A 23,884-nucleotide genomic window follows, 5' to 3' on the forward strand; every position below is an offset into this window, starting at 1 on the left:
AGTAGTGGCACACGCCTTTAATTCCAGCACTTGGGAGGCAGAGGCAAGCAGATTTCTTAGTTCGAGGCCAGCCTGATATACAGAGAGAAACCTTGTCTCAAAAAAAACCAAAAAAAAAAACAAAAACTGATTGCTGTCAATACCCACAAAAGTTAAAATGTCTGGGAAAATATTCTTTCATAAGGAGAAAGGAGTAACAAAATATGTCAATAAATTACAAGACATAGCCAGGCATTGGGACACGCTTATAGTCTCAGTACTTGGAAGGCAAGAGTGTGTGTTTCTGAGTGTTAGGTCAGTCTAACCTTCGCAGCAGTATCAGAAACTCAGAAACTGTCTCTAATCTTAAACACTTCCTCACCACAGTATTCCAGTTTATCAAAGCTTTGGCAAACTGTATTCTTCTCTTCTAATGTAGCTGTATCAATGAATACTGGTCCATGCAAACAGATGCTGAAACTAGGTAACCCATGACTATCCTTTTCCAAAACAATATTCTTACTTTGCCCACTCTGGGTGATTTGCTAGAGTTTCATTAATCAGACTACTCGTGACTTCAATCATGTGCACACTCTCTTGATGTACCTATAATATAAAGAGGAAAAGTAAGTAATAAACATAATTCAAAATGTCTTTTTCTATTACTTCTATAGGATCAAATAATTATATATCCTGGTTTTTATTAATTTTGAAGTAGGTATTTACAAGCTGCTAAACATTATACACTGAAAACATATATATATTATGTATCTTCCCTGTTTTCAAGAAGCTCAGCAAACTACCTTTAAAAAAAATCAAACACTTAATTCATAAACAACTAGTTCCTACATATACACAAAAGCACAGATTATGTCCATGCTTGTACCTTCATATGCAATACCAAACCTTTGCGCTAATGCCGTGAGTGGGCAGAGTGAGATGCACAGACAAATAAGCCAGAATACAGGTCTGCGTGGTTCTGCATATAGAAAAGCCACTGAGTACTGAAACTGAAACTTGCCCATTGTGGTAGTTTGAATAGGAATTCAAATGTTCCCATAGGCTCAAATATTTGAATGCTCGGTCTCCAGGGAGTGGCACTATTTGGGAAGGATTAGAAGTGTGGCCTTGTTGGAGGAAGTGTGTCACTGGGGGTGCGTGTTGAAGGTTCAGCAGTTCAGAATGTAGCCTCTGTGCTCCAGTACCACACCCTGCTGCGAACACCAAGCCATGCTCCCCATCAGAGGATTGACTGAGCCTCTGAAACTATAACCAAGTTAAATGCTTTCTTTCTAAGAGTCACCTTGACCATAGTGTGTCTTCATAGTAATATAATGGAGACTAAGGCACTTGCCCAAAAACTAATGAAATGAGCAGGATAAAGATGGGAGAAACCAAGTCAAGAAAATGGGTTTTTTTAACCACTTTAGTTCTCCTAAACTTCTACTTCTTAGAAGCTGCGAGGTGCTATTTAATATATCAGCCACAATTTACTTCAAGCTAATACTGACTTACATGCTCATCAATACAGCTCCATTTCCCAGCCCTTTCTTTGTACTGTGGTATACTATGTACATATAACATACATTGAGTGGTTCATCTTTATATCACAAAGTCTAGAGCAATGTATCACGTGTTTCCTTTAAATAGTTACAGTATTAAAAAAAAAAAAAAAACCTAAAAGATGGCTCACTGGATTAAAAACACATGCTGCTCTTGCAGAAGACCAAGGTTCAGTTCCCAGCACTCATGTGGAGACTCAGACGGATCTGTAACTCTGGCTCCAGGGCACCCAACACCCACTCTGACCTCTGAGGAGGATTGTGCATATACATGCACACAAAACAGTCATATACATAAAATAAAAATTAAAAAAAACCTAAAATGTCACAGTAAAAAAAATCTATAAGTTTTCCATATGCCCAAGTGTTACCCTTCTCTCCTATGGAACCAAGGAATCTGCAGTCCTGTCTCAACTCAAAGTCATTTTTTGCTTGTGTTTGTCTAGCTGTTTTAAAGATAAAGTCTGGTAGCATGTTTCCAAGTGCTGCTTGTAGCCATGGGATCTGCAACTGCATGGCAGAGTAATGGAGATTCTGACAGCCCAGGTCATCACAGTGCCTGCAGCTGCCACTCAGCTTTCCAATATGTTTTGGAGGTTAAAAAAAAAAAAGAAAAAAATGTAAGGTCTGGCTATGTAGTTCTGGCTGGGGGACGGGTGTGGCCCACCTTTCTTACAGAACACATCTGCTATCAATTAATTTATCTGGAATGGTTTTATCTTGCCTTTACTTTGTCCAGGGGAAACCGCAGCCTGTGTCTTGGGTAACACTGCCCTACTTCCAGCTCCTTAGTCTTTTATTTTTAAGGAACAGAGCCATTAAACGTAAAATTCTCACTGTCAGGCTTCGTGTTCTTTAGCCTTGTCTTTTCATGATTGCTCAGTAAGAAAATGTCCCCGCTTTGCTCCCGTGGTGCTGTGGTTACTGCCTTCACAGGTTCCTCTATCTCTGGCTTTCAGGGGTGTCTGTGTTCATCCTGGAGTTTGCTGAAATCTTTGGACTACCGTGAGCCTACTGTTCTTGCCTTTCCCCTCTCAGTTCTTGACATGCCAACTGCGTGCTACTAGAAGGTTGGCATAGATCTCTGAGGCTCTGGTCACCTCCAACGAGACTTTGCCATTATTTTACAACCATAACACTGTTAACTTTTTCTGGGAAAATGTGAACAAACATTTAAACACTCCACACTGACAGCAGACAGAAGAAATGATTCTGCTCAAGTCTAGCTTGGTGAGCTGGCAGTCTACCTGGAATTGCTCAGGCCTGTGGGAAACGGGTTATCTACAAGAGCAGGGTGACTGTAAAGGCAGCTGCAGCACCCAGAAGAACTGACATGAACCCTCACATCCCCGGCCCAGCCATGAACTCCTCCTCCATTCTCAGGAAGAAGACCTCTGAGTGCCTCTCAAGAGCTGCCTGGTTAGCCTCGTACACTGATTTCAGAACAGAAATGGCCACCATCACGCCTGGTGTCTGTTCCACAACAGACACCAACCACACAGACAATGCAGACAAAAGAGACTGCACCAAACATGCAAAAACAATTCCTCAGCAGACACTACAGAGTTTTGCTGCAGAATAACTCGAAGCTAACATGACTCTAGGAATTACCTAGCTGGTCATTTTCCAATAGCTTTAAGTGGCATTGGTAAGAACTTCATAGTTTTATTCTTGTTTTCTGTGGAGAGGAAATTGCGTGACAACCTCAGCCTGCTGTTGTTCCAAAGGACTTTCTGAGGAAGTAAATGTGTGACAAAGGTGTATCCTAAACTGACACTGAAACTCTTCACTGCCAGGAGAGTGGAGAGGGGAGCTGTCTGTCACTTCCTGGAAAAGAAGGATTGTGAGAAGAACAGTTTCTGATGTTACATTTGAGGTACCTATCAGACACTCAAGTGGACACTGTCTTGGTATTCCAGAAAACGATATTTTACTGGGGGGGGGAAAAGCTAGATACCCAATAGGGCTCCCTCAAAAGTTCAGTCCACTTAAATCCTACACAAGAAAGAAATGGTTCAATACCCACAAATTAAGCTGAGGGAAGCAAAACTCACTGCAGCACAAAACAAATAAAGACCTGACAGGTAAGCACGCCTGAGGCAGGCAGGCAGGCAGGCAGAAGGCCTATGCAAAGAAACAGAACAACACAGGGACAAAGAAGGGAAAGAGCCAATAGACAAAAGGACCGACAAGTCCTGTGTAACAGTCATCTCAGGTCAAACATGGTAACAACACGCGCAGGGCTCATGTCTGTGTGACCACTACCAAAAGAACAGACTGGGACAGAAGTGCTAATGGAGCCAACTGCGGGGGAAAGCAAACAAGCTGTGACGAGCCTGGCTGAGGAACAGCTCGTGATAAGCGCAATGCAATACCTTAGCAACTGTTGCCCTTGACCATCTACTGGTGACCGTTACTAATGAATCACTGCAAGACTTAGACAAGTTTTGATAGCCATGATTTCATGTAAGCTTCACCATCCTCTGAAAACAGAACACCAAAATCTGGAAGCAGAGTCAAACAGAGTTCGACAAATAAGGATAAGAATGCACTGAAAGTATGGAAAACTACCCTCGACAAAGCCAGCAGTGCAGAGATAAAATGCAGCTCTGCTTCTTAATGACATAAAAATAGGAAACAAAACTACCGCTGGATCTGAAAAGCAAGAAATAAAGACTTTATGTGAGCTGCCATGTGTGCCCAGTGAGACCTTCCCTTTGTGAAGGAAGGTTAGTGGTCACAGCCTTCTGAGTCTCCTCTGAGTCCTGATGTAGGGACAGCAATGGCCATACCATGCCCAGAGGATAGCATTTCAAAACAGACACCAAAAGCACAAGCAACAAGGACAAAAACAGGTCTGTGGAACCGCACCAGACTCAAACACTCCACAGGAAGACCGGTGAGGCAGGAAGGAAGGGGCAGAAATTGTGACAGTTGGTGCACAGGTGCACCTGTTTGTGGAGGTGCTCAGAAGACTGGGGCAGGAAGGCCACCTGAACCCAGGGAGTTTGAAGCCAGTGCCTACAGCACCACCAGAAGACATCAAGACCAGAACCCTGGGAGAAAAGAAAGAAGGGCATGTTGCACTAACTACATTAGGCATCATGACACTAGTTCAGAAGCCTCTTAGTCTATGGCTGAGGGCGGGATTATTTTCAGGGTCTGTTTGTTTGTTTTTTAAACTGCACTTTCTGCTTAAGACTTGATGACAAAATAAAATGTATACAAATGAGATTTAGAAAGAAAATGTTCTAGGCAGACTCACTGAAAAAGTACTAATGTACAAAGTGGAAATACTTTAGTGAGAGGTACAAAAGTATTCCAGGGGTACTTTTTAATACGCCATATGATATTTTCCATTTGTTTCTGCTAGCTGCTTCTGCATATGCAACAAGGACTTTGTTATAACAAGAATACTAGTTAATGTACTTTACCTTTGCAGTCAGGAGAAGGGCCAAAAGAAGAGTTCCTATTACTAGCAAAAATATAATGAAAATACTAATAATTTTATCTAACATCTTCTCCAACCAGATGATCATCTGCATAGAAATAAAAAGGTGGGTTACTTATCTTCAAAGTATCACTTAATAAATACATGTATATACTCAAATATCACAAATACAGAATATTCAGCATTGCAAAGCAAACTATAGCATACTGATTAAAGCAATAAAAGCTATAAGCTACTTTAGAAAGTTAAGTATTAATTGTTGCTGTTACGTGTAGAGTTCATTATTGTCATGGCTTTGAGAAGAAAGTCAACCAAAACAAAATCCACATGTACTCCTGAATTCTCCTTACACTACATTCACATTTCAATCTCTAATTCATGAGGCCTGGTAAATACATTCCAAACAAAATTACAACACAATTTCATGAAGCTGTCTTTTCAGTCAGCCAACATAGATGGCTTGAGAGAATGTATATGTTCTTTGTAACACTCATTTCCTAAATTATACAGAAAACAGGAGCAAAGACAGACAGCAATTACATGTCAAGAACGGTCTCCTTTCATTCCATTAGGGTCATAAAGATGGTAATTGTTGATGTTAATGTTAAGGCAGTAATAACAGCAAATTCAGAGTAACGGCTCCAGGTACCAGACCGTGGGAGGTGGATGTGGTTCTATCAAGGTGGACAGTGGGCAGGTGAGTAGTTTTGTATTTTTTATTTGTTTTGGTTTTATAGCGAACATGTGTTTAAGGCTTTTAAAATCTAAACAAAACAAAACAAAACAAAAACCCAAACCACGTATATGTGTTCATTTCCTGGGGCCCACACAAGTATAGTATGGGGATCAGAAGGTAGGTTCCCGCCCTGCACCAGGTGGCTTTCACAGACTTGAACTCAAGTCACTACACTTGGCCAAAGGTGCCCTTACCTGCTAAGCAATTACTACCAGCCCCAGGGCTTTTAGATTTTAGATATTTCACAATAAAATGCTTTTAAAAGTCCTGCTATTCCACTAGAAGCTTCTATACTATTGAAAACATAAGATTTGTGACATGATTCTTACTCAATGAAGTATGTTAATCCTTAACATAGTAGCTGTTCCTTAATAATTAGATTAAAGCTTTCCTTAAAATGTTATTTGATATTCTATCTCTACTAGAACATCTCTCATTTTTTACAACTCCAATAATCCTATATCATAAACACATTTTGGTTTTAGGGTATGTAACAATGATAATTTCTACACTTCTTGCCATGCAAAGCCACCATTTAAAATTCAAAATTAGACTTAATTAGACCAATAATGCTAATGTGCCATCCTGTGCCCATCAACCCAAGCACGAGCTATAATACTGCTAAGTTGCTCCTAATTTAAATTAAAACTATGCTCACTATACAGTGAGTCAAACTGGTAAAAGTAACAATTTAAAAAAATAACAGCGCAATTTTTACAATATTTATTTATGCAAAGGTTGAACTCTTTGTGTCTTCCACGAAGCACACTGGCCTTCACTTGGCACCACAGTGAGCTCAGATGCAAAAAGTTAATGTATGATGTTGACACTCAAGAGCTTCAAACAGAAGAGTTAAGCTTCGATGCATGCTACCAAAGCATCAGAGACAATACAGAGATTTTCAAAAAACAAACAAACAAACAAACAACAGGATTCTAAGGTATGGAAGGTCAGGTGTCTTACTCTGAATATAAGTTCTAAAATCAATGAACTGAGAAGTTTTGCATCAGGAAGCAGCTGGGCCCCAGGGTTCCTGGGGTAGCTCCCTGAGGAAAGGGCTACCTCCCTCCTCTCCAAAGCTCTGTAAACCAGGAGTGTGGGTTGTATAATAAACACTAAGCTTATTTCAGAGTTACAACCAGATTTGTTTCCATGAATAACAGTTTGTAAAAGTACTGAAGGAAGCATCTTTAAAAGCATGGTTTTAAATGAAAATAATCTTCTGATAAAGCATGGAGCCATAACCTCCTATTGGCGGCATTAACATACAAACCACCCCAGTTTCAAACTCAGACTTCATAGTTTTCAGTAGAGTGGAATCTTCCTAACTCCAATTTCATCTGAAATGAAGCTTAAGACTTCGGAGACTCTTGTTCTTTCCAAGCTGCTGCAAACTGAAGGGTGCGCTCTTACAGAGGACCCAGGTCCAGTCCCAGCACCCACATGGTAGCTCCATTGCCTTTAACCAGTTCCAGAGAATCCAATGCTCTCTTCTGGCAGCATCAGGCATATACATGTACATAGTACACACACATATATCATACATACATATATATACATACATATGGAATGAAGGCAAAACACTCACACACTCATACACACTTAAACAACAGGCCAGTAAAATTAAATGAAGGGAAAGCAGCAACTGGTGTGGGTGTGAGTGAACAAGAGCAAGGGAGACATGGACAGAGGGAGTGAAAGAGAGACACGGACAGAGGGAGTGAGGGAGAGACGGACAGAGAGTGAGGAAGGAGAGACACGGACAGAGGGAGTGAGGGAGAGACACGGACAGAGGGAGTGAGGGAGAGACACGGACAGAGGGAGTGAGGGAGAGACACGGACAGAGGGAGTGAGGGAGAGACACGGACAGAGGGAGTGAGGGAGGAGAGACACGGACAGAGGGAGTGAGGAAGGAGAGACACGGACAGAGGGAGTGAGGAAGGAGAGACACGGACAGAGGGAGTGAGGAAGGAGAGACACGGACAGAGGGAGTGAGGAAGGAGAGACACGGACAGAGGGAGTGAGGAAGGAGAGACACGGACAGAGGGAGTGAAGGAGAGACACGGACAGAGGGAGTGAGGGAGGAGAGACACGGACAGAGGGAGTGAGGGAGAGACACGGACAGAGGGAGTGAGGGAGAGACACGGACAGAGGGAGTGAGGGAGAGACACGGACAGAGGGAGTGAGGGAGAGACACGGACAGAGGGAGTGAGGGAGGAGAGACACGGACAGAGGGAGTGAGGAAGGAGAGACACGGACAGAGGGAGTGAGGAAGGAGAGACACGGACAGAGGGAGTGAGGAAGGAGAGACACGGACAGAGGGAGTGAGGAAGGAGAGACACGGACAGAGGGAGTGAAGGAGAGACACGGACAGAGGGAGTGAGGGAGGAGAGACACGGACAGAGGGAGTGAGGGAGAGACACGGACAGAGGGAGTGAGGGAGAGACAAGGACAGAGGGAGTGAGGGAGAGACACGGACAGAGGGAGTGAGGGAGAGACATGGACAGAGGGAGTGAAGGAGAGACAAGGACAGAGGGAGTGAAGGAGAGACACGGACAGAGGGAGTGAAGGAGAGACAAGGACAGAGGGAGTGAGGGAGAGACATGGACAGAGGGAGTGAGGGAGAGACATGGACAGAGGGAGTGAGGGAGAGACATGGACAGAGGGAGTGAAGGAGAGACAAGGACAGAGGGAGTGAGGGAGGAGAGACAAGGACAGAGGGAGTGAGGGAGAGACATGGACAGAGGGAGTGAGGGAGGAGAGACATGGACAGAGGGAGTGAGGGAGGAGAGACATGGACAGAGGGAGTGAGGGAGGAGAGACATGGACAGAGGGAGTGAGGGAGGAGAGACATGGACAGAGGGAGTGAGGGAGGAGAGACATGGACAGAGGGAGTGAGGGAGGAGAGACATGGACAGAGGGAGTGAGGGAGGAGAGACATGGACAGAGGGAGTGAGGGAGGAGAGACATGGACAGAGGGAGTGAGGGAGGAGAGACATGGACAGAGGGAGTGAGGGAGGAGAGACATGGACAGAGGGAGTGAGGGAGGAGAGACATGGACAGAGGGAGTGAAGGAGAGACAAGGACAGAGGGAGTGAGGGAGGAGAGACATGGACAGAGGGAGTGAGGGAGGAGAGACATGGACAGAGGGAGTGAGGGAGGAGAGACATGGACAGAGGGAGTGAGGGAGGAGAGACATGGACAGAGGGAGTGAGGGAGGAGAGACATGGACAGAGGGAGTGAGGGAGGAGAGACATGGACAGAGGGAGTGAGGGAGGAGAGACATGGACAGAGGGAGTGAGGGAGGAGAGACATGGACAGAGGGAGTGAGGGAGGAGAGACATGGACAGAGGGAGTGAGGGAGAGACACGGACAGAGGGAGTGAGGGAGAGACACGGACAGAGGGAGTGAGGGAGAGACACGGACAGAGGAAGCTAGTTCTCTCTGGAGTGCTGATGCTTTCTTTCCAAGGAAGCCGACCTTCCCTGCCCATGCTCACAGTGAGCAAAGGCGACAAAACTCTCACCATACTGCTTGGCTGTAGCGCACACGTGGTCTATACTGCTTGGCTGTAGCGCACACGTGGTCTATACTGCTTGGCTGTAGCGCACACGTGGTCTATACTGCTTGGCTGTAGCGCACACGTGGTCTATACTGCTTGGCTGTAGCGCACACGTGGTCTATACTGCTTGGCTGTAGCGCACACGTGGTCTATACTGTTTGGCTGTAGCGCACACGTGGTCTATACTGCTTGGCTGTAGAGCACACGTGGTCTATACTGCTTGGCTGTAGAGCACACGTGGTCTATGCTGCTTGGCTGTAGCGCACACGTGGTCTATGCTGCTTGGCTGTAGCACACATGTGGTCTATGCTGCTTGGCTGTAGAGCACATGTGGTCTATGCTGCTTGGCTGTAGCGCACACGTGGTCTATGCTGCTTGGCTGTAGCGCACATGTGGTCTCTAGGAATTTCTTTGGTCTTTTCAGACCATGACCAATTAACAACTTTTAAGGTTTTGTTCTTAAAAGAAGAAACTTTTAAAATAATGTGCTTGTAGTTTTAAAACTTAATTGCACCAGGCAGTGGTGGTGTACACCTTTAATTCCAGCACTTGGGAGGCAGAGGCAGGTAGATTTCTGAGTTCGAGGCCAGACTGGTCTACAGAGTGAGTTCTAGGACAGCCAGGGCTACACAGAGAAACTCTGTCTCGAAAAAGCCAAAAAACCTAATTGCACTAAGCCCTACTCTAAAACTTCTAAGTCAACTGGCTTTGCATACCAAGCTATTAAGGAAATGTCTTAATTCCTTATGCTCTCTCTAGAATACACACAGAAATGCAGACAGCTGCATTCCAACTACACATCAATGCTTTGAACACACTATACAGTTACTTGATCTCTTAGGAATCTTTTAATACTAACTGTGCTTTTCAGCTATACATTAGGTTCATAAATTAGGTTTACCAACTCATTTAGTCCACTAAGGTAAGATCATATTAAACTTAATGAATTTAATTCTACTTTCTTTTCTATCTTGAGGAAAATTCATTTCAATACACACTAACTGGGGAAACTACCACTTTACTTTGATTTAAGTTAACAAAATGTATGTTATACACACTTTCTTTCTCTCTCTCTCTCTCTACATATATATATATATATATGTATGTATGTATGTATGTATGTATGTATGTATGTATGTATATACACATTCTATCTAGATATCTACATATAGATAGGTAGATAGGTAGACAGATACAGATGACAGAGACATATATACATCCATGACAGACAAATAAATACACTCATGTCCTGACACTGGTTTATAGGGAAGCAGGGCATATACAACCATATACATGTGGGAGCGGACAATATATTTTACACATTGCTTGCTTGCAATCCAGTTTAATATCTTAAGTGATGTCATCTCCCCATGTCTTCAACAGGAAGGGAGGGAAGAGAGAGTAAATTCTAATCTCCATATTTAAATGTCATATCTGGATCTAGCAGTGTATGACAGTCTGCTCTGCTCAGTAGCCTGATCTTCGGCACCACAAAAACAAGTACTGAATAAATTAACAAATACAAACAAGTAAATAAAAACTGAAAATCAAAACCGTTGCTTTGACCTACATCCACATCTTTAAGGCTTGTTGCACTATTTTTATTAAACCTGAGTCTTGCTTGTACTTAGAACACATATACATGACACTATCTCTTGCAAACCTGTCCTAAGGATTTGAAAGCCAAATATTGCTCTATCTTGACTAAACATCGAAGGCACAGCATTCCTCATACATATAGCTTGGCCTTAAGAATTTATATGAAATCTGCATTTTACAATCTAATGCTAATCATGAAAAACAGTTCCTACAGACAAACTTCATACATGACTCATGAAACACAATTTTGCAGGCCATGAAAAATAAATAAATAAATAAATAGATAGATAGATAAATAAATAAATAAATATTTCTGGGATACAGGAGGCCTAGTTAATTTCTGTCACCTTGACACAGGCTAGAGTCATTTGAGAAGGAGGAACCCCAACTGAGCAAGTCCCTACTAGACTGATTTGTAGGCCAGCCCGTGGGGCATTTCCTGACTGCTGATTGGTGCAGGAGGGCCCAGCCCACTGTAGATGTGCCATCCTTGAGGAGGTAGGCGGGCCTGAGTTATATAAAAAAGCAGGCTGAACAGGCTAGAAGGAACAAACCAGTAAGCAGTATTTTCCTCCGTGATGTCTGCTTCAGTTCCTACCTTGATTTCTCTTCATGATGGATTGTTACTGAGACATGTAAGATGAAATAAACCCTTTCCTCCCCAAGTTGTGTTTTACCACAGCAACAGAAGTCCAAGCTAAGACAATTAAAAAAAAAAAAAGACCAAAAAATTACTAACCAAGAAATAAGACAAATTCAATAAGTGTTTTACAGATTTGTCATTTTTTAAAACTTCTTTTGTCACTTATAGAAGAACTAGGAATAAAGAGTTTCTTTTCCCTACTGAATAGCCTAATGTATTTCACACAAAAAGGAACCAAAAAAACTGGGCCTGGTGGTAGATGCCTGTAATCTTGGCACTCAAGAGACTGAGGCAGGAGGATAGAAGGCAGCTGGACTACACAGGAAGACCCTGACTCAAAAAATGAGAGAAAGAAACCAGAGTCGCCACATTGGAGAACAACAACAAGGAAATTCATCTTCTGGACAGAAGACATAAGTTCTTAAATGCCCGACAAAGCGCCCATTCATATCCTAGGAGCTTGGTGGAGGTTCCAGTAAATGACTAGGTCAGAATTCATATTTTGCGACCTTCCATAGCTTAATGTTTTTAAAACAAATCTTAGTTTAATGAATGGACGGAAACACAGAATGAGAAAGGAGATAGTGAGGGGTTGGGGCAGGGTATAAAATTCAGCAGTGACAAGCACACCCACACATTTATTACCTTCTTATTTAGCCAGTGCCAGAGCTGGAGGACAGGGAGGTGAGAGAAGATAAGAAGAGTGGGATATCATTAGAGAACGCACCAACAGCAGTCACTGAGAGCAGGAGGAGCTGTCAGGAGAGCTCAGCAGGAAACAGTGTCACAGCTTTCACAGATGCTGCTTTGTGATCAGGATCGCGGAATGACGACTATGCTGTACCATAGCTCACAATCCGCAGGCTGCATCCTCTCCAGCGCAGAGCCCTGCATAGCCAGCTTCACCTAACTGCTCACACTCGGACACTCTGCTGACACCTCCCCAAAGCTAGTGACGGCTAGCACTCAATACATCAAATACAATCACATTATAAGATAAGTGCTGTTATACCCATTATATTGATAATGAAACCAAGGCACAGAGAAGCTAAGCCATCTGTCCAAGGTCACAGGGCTAATAAATAATGAGGTGGGACCTAAAAGCAGAGTGCGGATTTGGATTCCATGTCCTTCAACCACAAAGTTTTCAGAAATTACCAATTTCTTGGCATTAAGCTGCGCTTCTGTCTCTGGGGGTCCATGACTGGTTAAATTTCCCTGTAACTCAGCACAGTATCTGACAAACCAAGAGTCACTCCAAAAACATTCCCCTCTGAGCCACCACCCCATTACCTATCCTTCTCTCCTTTGTTAGAAAAATAACCACAATTTTATTTCATCTAAATTCACTCTATAATTCTAAGCCTTAAATTTTCATGGAGAATCAGATATGAAGCACTTTATCAACATTATGAAATGGACTGTTCAAGTCATGGAACACAAACACCCCATTGGAGCAGCCTAATCATACAATACCTTGCTATCAACTTTCAGTAAGAACTTTCCAAGCCCGATGATCGGCCACGGTGCTAAAGCCTCCTGCCGCTCCTTCAGGAAGCACTCGATCACCTGCCACCAGGCGCAGCAGCGTTTCTTCAGGAAGCCCACCACTCCAAAGTGGATCACGAGCTTTTTGATGACCCAGACTATAAAGAAGATGCAAACACAAAGGACATGGATTTGAAAGGCAGAACATGAAAAAGTTCCCTAGCTTCCATTCTAAACAGTAAGCCAGGACTAAAACAAGATCATGGAAGCAGGAAGGACGACAGACAGACAGGCACTTCAGAAGAAGCAGGCCAGGCATACTTTCAAGGAAGCCCCATTAGCTGACATCACCTTGGAGAAGCTGAATCCCAGGAAGAGTCAGGGCTCACTGTCCAGCCAAGACATCGTGAACTACAGTGGCCTTCATAACTTCCCTCTTCCTAATTAAGGAAAACGGAGCCCCAGCAATTACTGATTTCCTTGGCCATTACAGTTGCTCCTCCCTAGTGGCTTTGTACCACTTCAGGCGGGTATTTCCAACTGTGATCCTGTTTCCTCATGTGATGTTGCTCTGAACAGAGGTCAAAGTTCAGCAGAAAGTCAGCTGTTAAAGCCAACGAGGAAGAGGCCAGAAGACCGGCTACTTACTTATTAATGAAGGAGAGCCTATGTAATGATTTTTTTCCAATAAAATTTCTTTAACTCCTGGGACCAATATTCTTAACCCCAACTTTATAAGCTACATGTCAGTATGCTGGTTTGTAGAAGAATGGTTTCCATAGACTTGCTGGGTGTTGGCTTTTAATCCCAGAATTCAGGAGGCAGAGGCAGGGGGATCTCTGTAAATTCAACCCCAGCCTGATCTACAGAGTGAGTTTCAGGACAGCTAGGGCTACAAAGAGAAGTCCTGCCTTGAAAAAAACAGGAAGAAAGAAAAGAATGGTCCCTATAGGCTCATGTATTTGACTACTTAATCTTCAATTGGTGGAACTGCTTGAGAAAGACAAAGAGGTGTGGCCTTGTCGGAGGAGGCAGACTAGGCAGGAGGCTCCAAGGTTTCAAGAGTCCCTGCATTCCCTGCACTGTGCATGCCTGCATGTGTCTATACCTTCTCCACTCCTTCACAGCTGTTCTACCAACATCTAAGTTCGCAGCTTCTACTCAGGTCCATGACTGCCTGCTGCTGCCATGCCACCTGCCTAGACGGCATGGGACAGTGAGCTCTAATTAATGCCTTCTTTTATAAGATGCCTTAGTCATCATCATGTTTTGTCACAGCAATAGGAAAGTAACTAAAATAGTATGATATAAAAGTTCAAAAATTCCTTTATCAGATTTTGTTTTGTCTTTGAGACAGGGTCTCTCCATATATCCATCCCTGCCTGTTCTGCAACACTCTGTGGCTGACAATTGTCTGAAACTCAAGTTCTAGAGGCTCTAGTGGGCACTCATATGCATGCAAACACTCATACACATAACGTAAATGTTTTTCTTCTGACCTAAATACAAACATACAACTATTTTAAGATGGCAATAAAATTATATCAAGTATTGCAATCTCATTGTTAAAAAGGAGAAAAAGGTCTGTGAAAGATAAAACCATACTTAACCAAATAACAACCTGCAACAGGCACCGGCAGCAGCTGCACGATCCACAGATTCAGCCAGAGCTGGACAGCAATGATGGCCCACACCAGAGACACAAAGTAAACGTCACTAGTTTTCTTCTTCCTGAGAAATGTTCCCATCTCAGGCCTCTGTCTGCCCAAAGGAGGTGAAGGAGAAGAGGGTGAGGAACGAGAGGAGGATGAAGAAGCAGCAGACGATGCTGGAGGGGGCTCTCCCTTGTCTGTGGGCTCTAAGAAGGCAAAGACAGAAAGTCTCAGGCTGTTTTAGTCCACATGAGAAAACAACAATACAAAATATACTACACTGGAAGTGCAGCAGAATCACATAGGGTTAAAGAGACAGAAGATTTGCACTGAAACAAACCTGCCATCAGGGTTTTGGTCTAGGGAAATCAGGTTTTCTGGGGGACAGCAAATATTCTACCTTTTCCTGTACAGAGTTAAGTATCTTTTGAGATTCATCTGCATCTTATGTATATAGGTGTTTTGCCTACATCTGTCTGTGCACGTGGGTCAAGGTTGAAAAAGAAGCAGATGACAATATGCTTCTGTTTGGCCTTGTTCTGCTTGTCTTATCTGAAAATTCCAGGCCGGTGGGGATGGCAGATATCAGAACAGTAACTCTACAACCTAAGTGTCATCCTGTTCCACTTTGGAAACATGGTTTCACCTATAAGAAAAGCATGTGTTCCTACTTCTCTGCATAGTTCTCTCCTAAATTTTTTCTTCTTTAAATATGTCTTAAGTCAGTTCTACAAGAAAAGTTTGCTATATGGATGAGAGAGAAAAAAGGTTCAACTGGTAAATTACTTGGTACATAAACACAAGGACCTGGGTTTGGATCCCCGACATAAACATAAAAAGGGCTGCAATCCCTGTGCTCAAAAAATAGGGACAGAGGTCAAAGAAGCTTGCTGGCAAGCAACCAAAGGAAACTGATAAGCTTCAGCCGTGAAAGACATTACTTCAAAAACGAAGGTAGAAAATGACAAAGAAAAACACTGGTATCATTGACCTCTGGCCTCTATACACACATCATCTCCACACATCAAGAACATATATGCACACAACACACCATGTACCATGTACACTTTTTAAAAAAGCATTTTCTGTAATATTCTCACCTCATATCCCTGGCGCTAATGGATGTCTTAGCACAAACTGGACAGATTTACAGACTTCTGATCTCTGAGAGAATGTGGTTCAGTGTGACTCCAAACCTGGTCTGTATCTTCCAGTTGGAGCTCACAGAAGCTAGGCCTCACGGAATAACCAGAGGTCTGCTTTGGAAGCTAGTAAATATATACTGCATAAGGCATTCAAATTGTACTTTTCACTTAAAGAGAAAAAAATTCCAGAAAAAAAAATGAATGCAGAAAATGTGAAAAACACCCAGATACAGGGAGTTTGGAAGGGAAGGAAAAGCATAAAAAGCAGAGTAATAGGAGGCAGAAGCAGGCGGATTTCTGAGTTCGAGGCCAGCCTGGTGTACAAAGTGAATTCCAGGACAGCCAGGGCTACACAGAGAAACCCTGTCTCGAAAAAAACAAAAACAAAAAAACAAAAAGCAGAATAATATAAAACTGGCTGCTAGAAAAGAAAGCGAAAATAGAAAACCAAGATAAGGAGAACATAGAGCTGGGTAGCACCATGGATGGCAAAGGGGACTGAGGCAGGAAAACAGGATGGAAGTATCAGAAGGGCGTGATGAAAAAGCAGCAAGGGAGGGAAGGGGTCCGGACATGGAACCCAAGAGGTAAACAACCAGAAACATGAGAAAAATACAGGGGGACTGTGTAAACCGGCAGGAGGACCGAGAATCAGGGAGGACAATCAGCCTGGTCTTCTCTGAACCTCCTTGAATCTGGTCATCACTTTCATGATGTCAGTCACCTGCTGGCGGGTCAGAGGGCGGGTCTTCAGTGCTCGACTCATACCCAGTGATGGAGATGGCCAGGTTTGCGAGCGTAGACGCTGCCATGGAGATCACTTGTCCTGGCAATTCTGCCCCTGTGCAGGGTGGGGTAGGGGAGAAGAAACACAGTTTTAAAACCCTTTAAGCAAATAAACAGGAACTAACTCCTGCCAACTTAAACCAAAACTATTTTTCGTAGATTTCTCAGACTCTGTGGGTCTTCACCAAGGAAGAACACCCCAAAATCGTCAGCTGCTAGTCCCTGGACATTCTGTCTTCTTCATGTGAGAGCCCCATGCTGGTAAGCAGATACTGCACCCGAGCAAATAAATTCAAAATGCTGGGCTTTAAAAAAAAACAAAACAAAACAAAAACTTTACCAGATAATTTTAATGAACATTTCCACTGGAAAACATTGCATAGAGTCTGACTGAACTGTCTTATACTATTTTGTGTTCTTAGGTTCTAATACAGTATGGGACAGGCCACATTAATTGTTCACAGTAATAACATTACATAAATGAACATGCAAATATATGGCTATTGTACATAAACAGAGCTACAAAGCATAAAACATCAACAAGGAGAAAATCCACAATTGGAAAATGTAAAAGAATTTCATTATTTGGTTCACTGTAAAATTTCTGCTGAATAATACCAAACTCTCATTTGCACTGGATTCAAATCAAGCATCTACTGGCAAGTGAGGTCTATCTTTAATGGTCAGTCTCCTGACAGGCTAGAGCAGACTGACAGGACTAGCTCACACAGTATCAGGTTTTAGTATATTTTCTTACACGTTAGTGGTCATTTATCAATACTCCCCAAAGTGTTGTGTGCAAAAGCAGTTTCCATCGAGCATACATGTTTAAGATGGGTAACAGAAGGACAGACTATCCTTTGGAAGCCACTCAGCTCCCACAGCAGGGACTCCACAGTCCTGTGATTTTTCTACAGCAACTTAGTCAAAGTTCCAGAGTTTCTGAAGGCTGATTCCTAAGTTAATGGCAAGCAGCAGCAGCCATGGCCTTCTGTCCAAAACACTCCTAGAGTTATTGAGCACTTCCTCTTACTGTATTGTTTATATCTAGGCCAGAGCCAACAGTAGACATCTGGCTTTGTAAAAATACACACACTCAATTCCCAGATCCTACTCAGTACCCACTACTCATATCAACTGCAGTAGATTCTAAACTTAAGGACACTGGCCATTCTAATCACCAAATCACAGCCACTCACAGACAGGGCCTTACTTCTGGAAAGACTGACAACTCAAGAGTTCTGAGAATCATAGAAAATAAAACATAATCCTTCAGTAAGTCATAGAATTATTAGCTCCAATTAATCCCACATATCTAAAAAATTAAAGACGGGCCATCTCTACTTGAGATAAGAAGCTGGAGTGGCTCTTTGATCAATTTAGCCATCAAAATGCAAAGCTACCAGCTTAATCATGTCCTATTAATGCTCCAGGCAACCCCTATGAAAGAAGTTGGTTTTAAGGCACTCAGGGAGAATCTCTCACTCACAGTCCAGAAAGAAGACATGAGCTGCATGTCTGTGCTGGAACCTTAGTCTCCTGGCCTACATACCCAGGTCCTTTAACCACAGTAGAAGGCAAGCATCAACTGAGGGAGAAAAGAGGCCTTTTATGTCTAACATGTCCTCGTTGCTTACTAGTATATGTATTGGGGGATAAAGACAAAAACCCAATTCCCATATTGTAAGAGACATACCTGAATTAAAAAAAAACAAAAACAAAAAACCCATTAAAAACCATTAAATGACAAATTACAGCTCTCCTATATGGGGTAGGAATTTCACTAACTCTTAAGACAAGAAATCTGGGGCTGGAGAGATGGCTCAGTAGTTAAGAGCACTGACTGCTCTTCCAGAGGCCATGAGTTCAAATCCCAGCAACCACATGGTGGCTCACAACTATCTGAAATGAGATCTGACAAGAAATCTGACATAACTAGAAAATAAGGGAAATGTCCTCTCTTTAAAGGTTTATTTTATTCCTTTTTTGTTGTATATGGGTGCTTAGCCTGTAATATATGTCTGTATACCACATGCATGCAGTGACCACAGAGGCCAGATCCCCTGGAACTAGAGTTCCAGATGGTTCCAGCAGCAAGTGCTCTTAGCTTCTAAGTTATTTCTCCAGGCCCAAAGGAAGAGTTTTCTTTAAAAATGAAAATATAATTGATATTGTAATAGAGGAGAGGGAATTAAACAAACAGCAAAAATATCCTTAGGATAGAAGGAGGCTAGCAGGAAGGTTATGGAGAAAAGCCGACATGCAAACAAGTACAAAAGAAGATGGGTGCGTGGAGCACAGATGCTAGTGGGACTGGGACCAAATAAGCGGAGCTATAACCAGTAAGCCAAATGACAATGGGCAGAGATCATATTGTCAGCTTTATCCAAAGAGGAACAGAAAAGCGCTGGAATTGTACACAGGGAGCAACCTCCATCCCTTCCTTTGGAAATATAGTGCAATATAAAGATATGGACTTGTGTGTAGCTCTAAGAAGAGACTCTGTGTGTGTTCTACTCAGTTTCTCACAGCAGCAACATCTTGCAAACCTGTAGTGCGGCATTCTAGTCAGGCTAGCAGCAGGACGTAAGCCATACACGCTACAAGCTCCCTTGCCACTGCCCTTTCAGAATCCACACAGTGGCCACTGCCCTGGAAATAAGGGACCAGTTCTGAGATGTACTTAGATCGATCTTGCTTTTCTAGAGGAGCGGAGAGAGGAAACCTGGATGTGGTCTCCAGCGTGTGGAAAGTGGCTGGATTCTGGGGAACTCGATAATAAACTAACAGATCACAGCCAAAGGTGCCAACCCTCTAGATTATTCAACAGGGAATAGTAAGGGGCTGGAGTGAAGATACTTGTAGAAGTTTCACAAACCATCTGCAGCAGATACAGGACAGGACTAGAGTCTCAGGAGTGTGCCCAGGAGAGAGATCAGTGGAAGGCCCCAAACAAAATCACAGTTGGGAATACCTTGAACAGTAAAGGGGTAGGGAGCAACTTCCGGTCAAAATGTAAAATAAGGCAGCACTCTCTCCTCTGCAGTGAGCCACAGTCAGTGGTCCTGAACAGACAGACTTCTGCAGAGGCAATTTAATGATGAGAGGAGACCACTTGAAATACCCTAAAAAACAACTTCCATGGTGATTTTTAAATTTACTCATCTAAGAGGAGTAACATAAGCGACCAGGACTTTAACCTCACTTTCAATGTAAAGCTAAAACTATCCATGCCATGAGCCCCGAATAACTTCTCTCTTATGATTCACAGATCATACGCTCTTTAACTCACTTAAACAGCAGCCACATAAAGAAACAGAATAAGTCTATCTTGGGGTTAGAAGGAGGGATTGGAGCTTAAACAGGAGCAGTAGAAACATGTTCCAAGACAAAAACAAGAAAAAAAGAGAAAAGAAAAAAAACAAGCAAAGGAAGCCACAAAGAAAAGCAGTGTCCTCTTCAAAGGGCTGCAAGCAGTCCAATACGACTGAACACAGGCTTAGGAGAGAAGTGCACCGGTATTTAGGAGACAGATATCAAAATGGAAAGCCATAGTTTCTATACATGGAAGGCCTTCATATGTTCTTCATATGTGGGTGGCAGTAGTAGAATCTCTGACAACCACACGCCCAGTCTCCTCATCAGCAAAATGAGCTCCACATAAATTCCACTTTGGATATAACTGGGTAAAAAGATACAGGTAACAGGCCTGACTGCTTCTTGGTACTCAGAAGGTATACTGTGTGCTCCTAAGCTGTTAACAACAAGCCACTCGTGTCTACAGTAGTTCTCTGTCGCTCCCATCCTTCACCTAATAGTACAGTTAAGCCCTAAGTCATATACTCCCTAGCAGATATGTTTGTATCTTCTCTTAGGATTAAGAAACATTCTGCCCATGGTAGACACTTAAAGATCTGAAAATTAAAACCAGCAAGTTAAATCATCAAAATTACAGCATAAAGACTATTCAAGTTTCCAGTGTCAGTAAAATATGTAGTAAATATTCAATGAAAATCAGGCATTCTGTGACCGTGAGTGATTAGAGCCTCACACTTCAGAAGAGTCAACAGAGCAGCATGCAGAGAAAATTAACAAAATGTACTTGAACTTTATGGACCCAAGACCTGGTAACTTATCAAGCAGATACACATTATAATGAGCTCCACCTACGTGTTATGTTTCTGCATTTCAAAAACCCCAAAGTCTAGACAAATGAATGCCAAGAACGAGATTCTAGGTAAGGTCATGGTACTAGATTTAAAAGGCAGCTAAAAATAGACATATAAACAAGAGTACACGATCTTAGGCTCAAGGACTGGGAGTGGGGGGGATTGGAGAACACGCAAGGTTTCAAGTATCAATCTGCACAGGGTCAGGGTCAGTATGGGGGCGCTGTCCAAGTCCAAAGCAGGCCGCAGACAAGACACACAGTCAGAGTTAATACAAGTCCACAATCAGCAGATTAATTTTCCAGTGTTAATGGGAAAACACATGTTGATATGAGGATAAATAAGCTACTTCTTGATCTGCTGTTCTCCGAGAGCAGTGGCAGTGAGAAACTGAAAATGCCTGCTGCTGACAGAGGAGCTGCACATGGACCCCTGCCAGCCTGTAGTGACCTGTAAGAAGGCTACTTCTGTCACCAAGAATCATCTGAGAGAAAGAGCACTTATTTAAAAGAGCTGTAACACTCTAGGGAAGAGTTTTTCTCTTTTGTCGCAAGGCCCCAACCAGCAGGCCCGGATCAAGCTTTCAGCACTGCAACTATCTATCAGATGCCATTTAAGATTAATCACAGCCACGTCCTGCCACTCACTTAGCAACTTAGGCTCCTAGCTACTGGCTGCACATCACTGCTGGCCACTAACTCCAGGGCTGCGACTGCATCAGAAGGGGGTCTCCAGAAGGGGTCTGTCATGTGATGCTGCCATGAGAAGAGGGGCCACCAGCTGTGGGCACCTTGATCTACACACCTGCCCTTCAGAACACCTTTGGCATCTCACTCCATCAGCCAGCCTATGGGCTTCTACCTAGTGGGACAGTATTCAGTGGGCAGTCAACTGGGCTAACAGAATAAGGACTGTAATGACACTACAATTAGGCCAGGATGACAGTGTTGACACTTTCACTATGAATAACACCTGCTCACTCAATGTGTCAAAGAAAGGAAAAGAACATGGGGCCGGAAGGTCACAGACGTTGGCTTAAATCATAGCTCCACCTGTGACTGGAGGTGTCTCAGAACCCCAGAAACGAAACATCTTCATCAGCAGATGGAGGCATCATCAATTCAGTTTCATTTGTTTGGTTTATTTGTGTTTTGCTTGTTTTGCTGTTGTTGATGGCGGATTTCTAAAGACAGCCCACATGAAAGTACCTCAAAAAGCTGAAGCCATGGCTGCTCTCCCAGAAGACCTGGGTTCAATTCACAGCACCCGAATTGTGTCTCCATCTATAATTACAGCTTGGGGGATGGGGATCTGATGCCTCTTCTGGCCTCCTTGGGTACTGCATGCACTGTGTGTGTGTGTGTGTGTGTGTGTGTGTGTAGGCAAAACACATATACACATAATAATAAAAATTTGAAAGCATCTATACACGTGTACATTGTGTGTGTATGTGTGTGTGTATAGGCAAAACACCTATACACATAATAAAATTTGAAAGTATCCCAAAAAGTTCTTATTCAACAGAAGAACCTTGAACACATTTTTCCCCTACATGATTTATAGTTCCAGGAAATACCACCCAAGAGTTCCTAAGGCCCAAATTTAGGGTGAATTGTTGAAACAAACTCAAGTTTCCAGGTCCAGGAATCAAACTTAGACTTTGAATTGTAATGAAATCCAAAACCTTAATTCTACAAATGTACACTAGCTGTGGTTCACAAAGCTAAGACAGCCCAGATGATACAAAGTAGGCCTTCACCCAGGGGACCTCACACAAGCTCAAGAGCAGGCAAGGATCACAGCAGGCCCTGCTGAGGCAGCCCACTGCAGCACTCCTGTACCACACTGAAGCATCATCTGCAGGAAGAAAAGGAACACGAGGGGAGGGTAGACTACAGACTAGATGGTTTCCCATTTGATTTAAAGAGAATTAAGATGTTAGGATCATGAGGAAGAAATATTTAGGCCTCTAGAAAAGCACTGAAGAGTGTCCTAAAGTCAACAGTAACCAGCTTTGAAGCAGGAAAGAACAGAACAAAGCAGAAAAATCGTCATTTTCCAAGGCTGTTCTCTGCATTTATTCTCCATCTGTGGCATCTTTCCTGGGTTACTGAAAGTCAATAAGCCAGGCTTCAGAAAACGGGACGGCATATCAACACCCTAGTCTGGGTTGATGCCTGGCACTAGTTGATCTCATCTCTCTTTACCCCACCCCCCCACTCAAAACCTGGTCCTAAATTATTCCTCTCAGAGTTCTTCAAGGCTGTAAACTGGGTGACTAGAATGTATACCTGGGCAGGGGGAGAGGCCTGAAACCCTTTGTGCAGATCTGTGTTACTCATATACAAGAAGCCCTCAGTATCACAGGGACTAGTTGTTGACCTCTTGTATACACAAAATCCCTTAGAAAAATGACAAGACCTATGCACATCCTCACATACATTTTAAATCTTCCCTAAATTATATGGAATATCTCACATGTAAATGCCATATAACAGTTGTAATGCTGCACTGTATATGTGAAAATGACAAGAAAGGGTCTTTATATGCTCAGTATAGATGTCATGTTTCCAGGTTGGAGAGAGCTCAGTGGTTAACAGCACTCACTGCTCTTCCAAAGGTTCTGAGTTCAAATCCCATCAACCACATAGTGGCTCACAACCATCCATAATAAGATCTGACTCCCTCTTCTGGGGTGTCTTTAGACAGCTACAGTGTACTTACATATAATAATAAATAAACCTTTTAAAAAAAGATGTCATGTTTCCAAGATATTTTCCATTTTCAAATGGTTGAATCCACAGACAAGAATCCTATAGAAAGATAAGGCTGCCCAGACTTAACAAAGCAACTAAAAGGGACGCCAGCCCAGGGTGAGGGGGAAGGGCACTCAGAGCTGTTTGAGTCGCTGACACTTAGGGAGAGGAACAAGGTAAAACCAAGCAGAACCAATGGAAGCTACCAGCCCTGTACCACTCTAGTCTTCCACACAGGCCCTGGGATTCGAGCATCCTCATAGGAAGACAAGCCACAACAGGAGACTGAAATGTTAAATGAGTAGACAGCTTCTTGTACATAAACGCTTCATACCGGCACCATTCACAAGACACAA

At 43.0% G+C, this 23,884-nt stretch overlaps 1 protein-coding gene and 1 non-coding gene across 3 annotated transcripts in view; one reads left to right on the forward strand and one right to left on the reverse strand.

Annotated features, from left to right (window-relative positions):
* Tmem245 (transmembrane protein 245) overlaps positions 1-23,884 on the reverse strand; it is a 70,504-nt gene that overhangs the window by 33,648 nt on the left and 12,972 nt on the right. For both annotated transcript variants that reach the window (XM_052176522.1, XM_052176521.1), the window contains exons 4-8: positions 16,542-16,658; positions 14,642-14,878; positions 13,009-13,178; positions 4,976-5,080; positions 503-585 (exon numbers count right to left, since the gene is read on the reverse strand). In XM_052176522.1, coding sequence (XP_052032482.1) covers positions 503-585; positions 4,976-5,080; positions 13,009-13,178; positions 14,642-14,878; positions 16,542-16,658 — 712 coding nt within the window. The remainder of the gene's footprint in view (positions 1-502; positions 586-4,975; positions 5,081-13,008; positions 13,179-14,641; positions 14,879-16,541; positions 16,659-23,884) is intronic.
* Positions 2,010-2,130, forward strand: LOC127681896 (small nucleolar RNA SNORA44). Its single transcript, XR_007977239.1, has one exon. It is a non-coding gene; the product is annotated as a small nucleolar RNA SNORA44 (small nucleolar RNA).

Source organism: Apodemus sylvaticus, chromosome 3 (genome assembly GCF_947179515.1).
Source record: "Apodemus sylvaticus chromosome 3, mApoSyl1.1, whole genome shotgun sequence".
Taxonomy (NCBI): Eukaryota; Metazoa; Chordata; class Mammalia; order Rodentia; family Muridae; genus Apodemus; species Apodemus sylvaticus.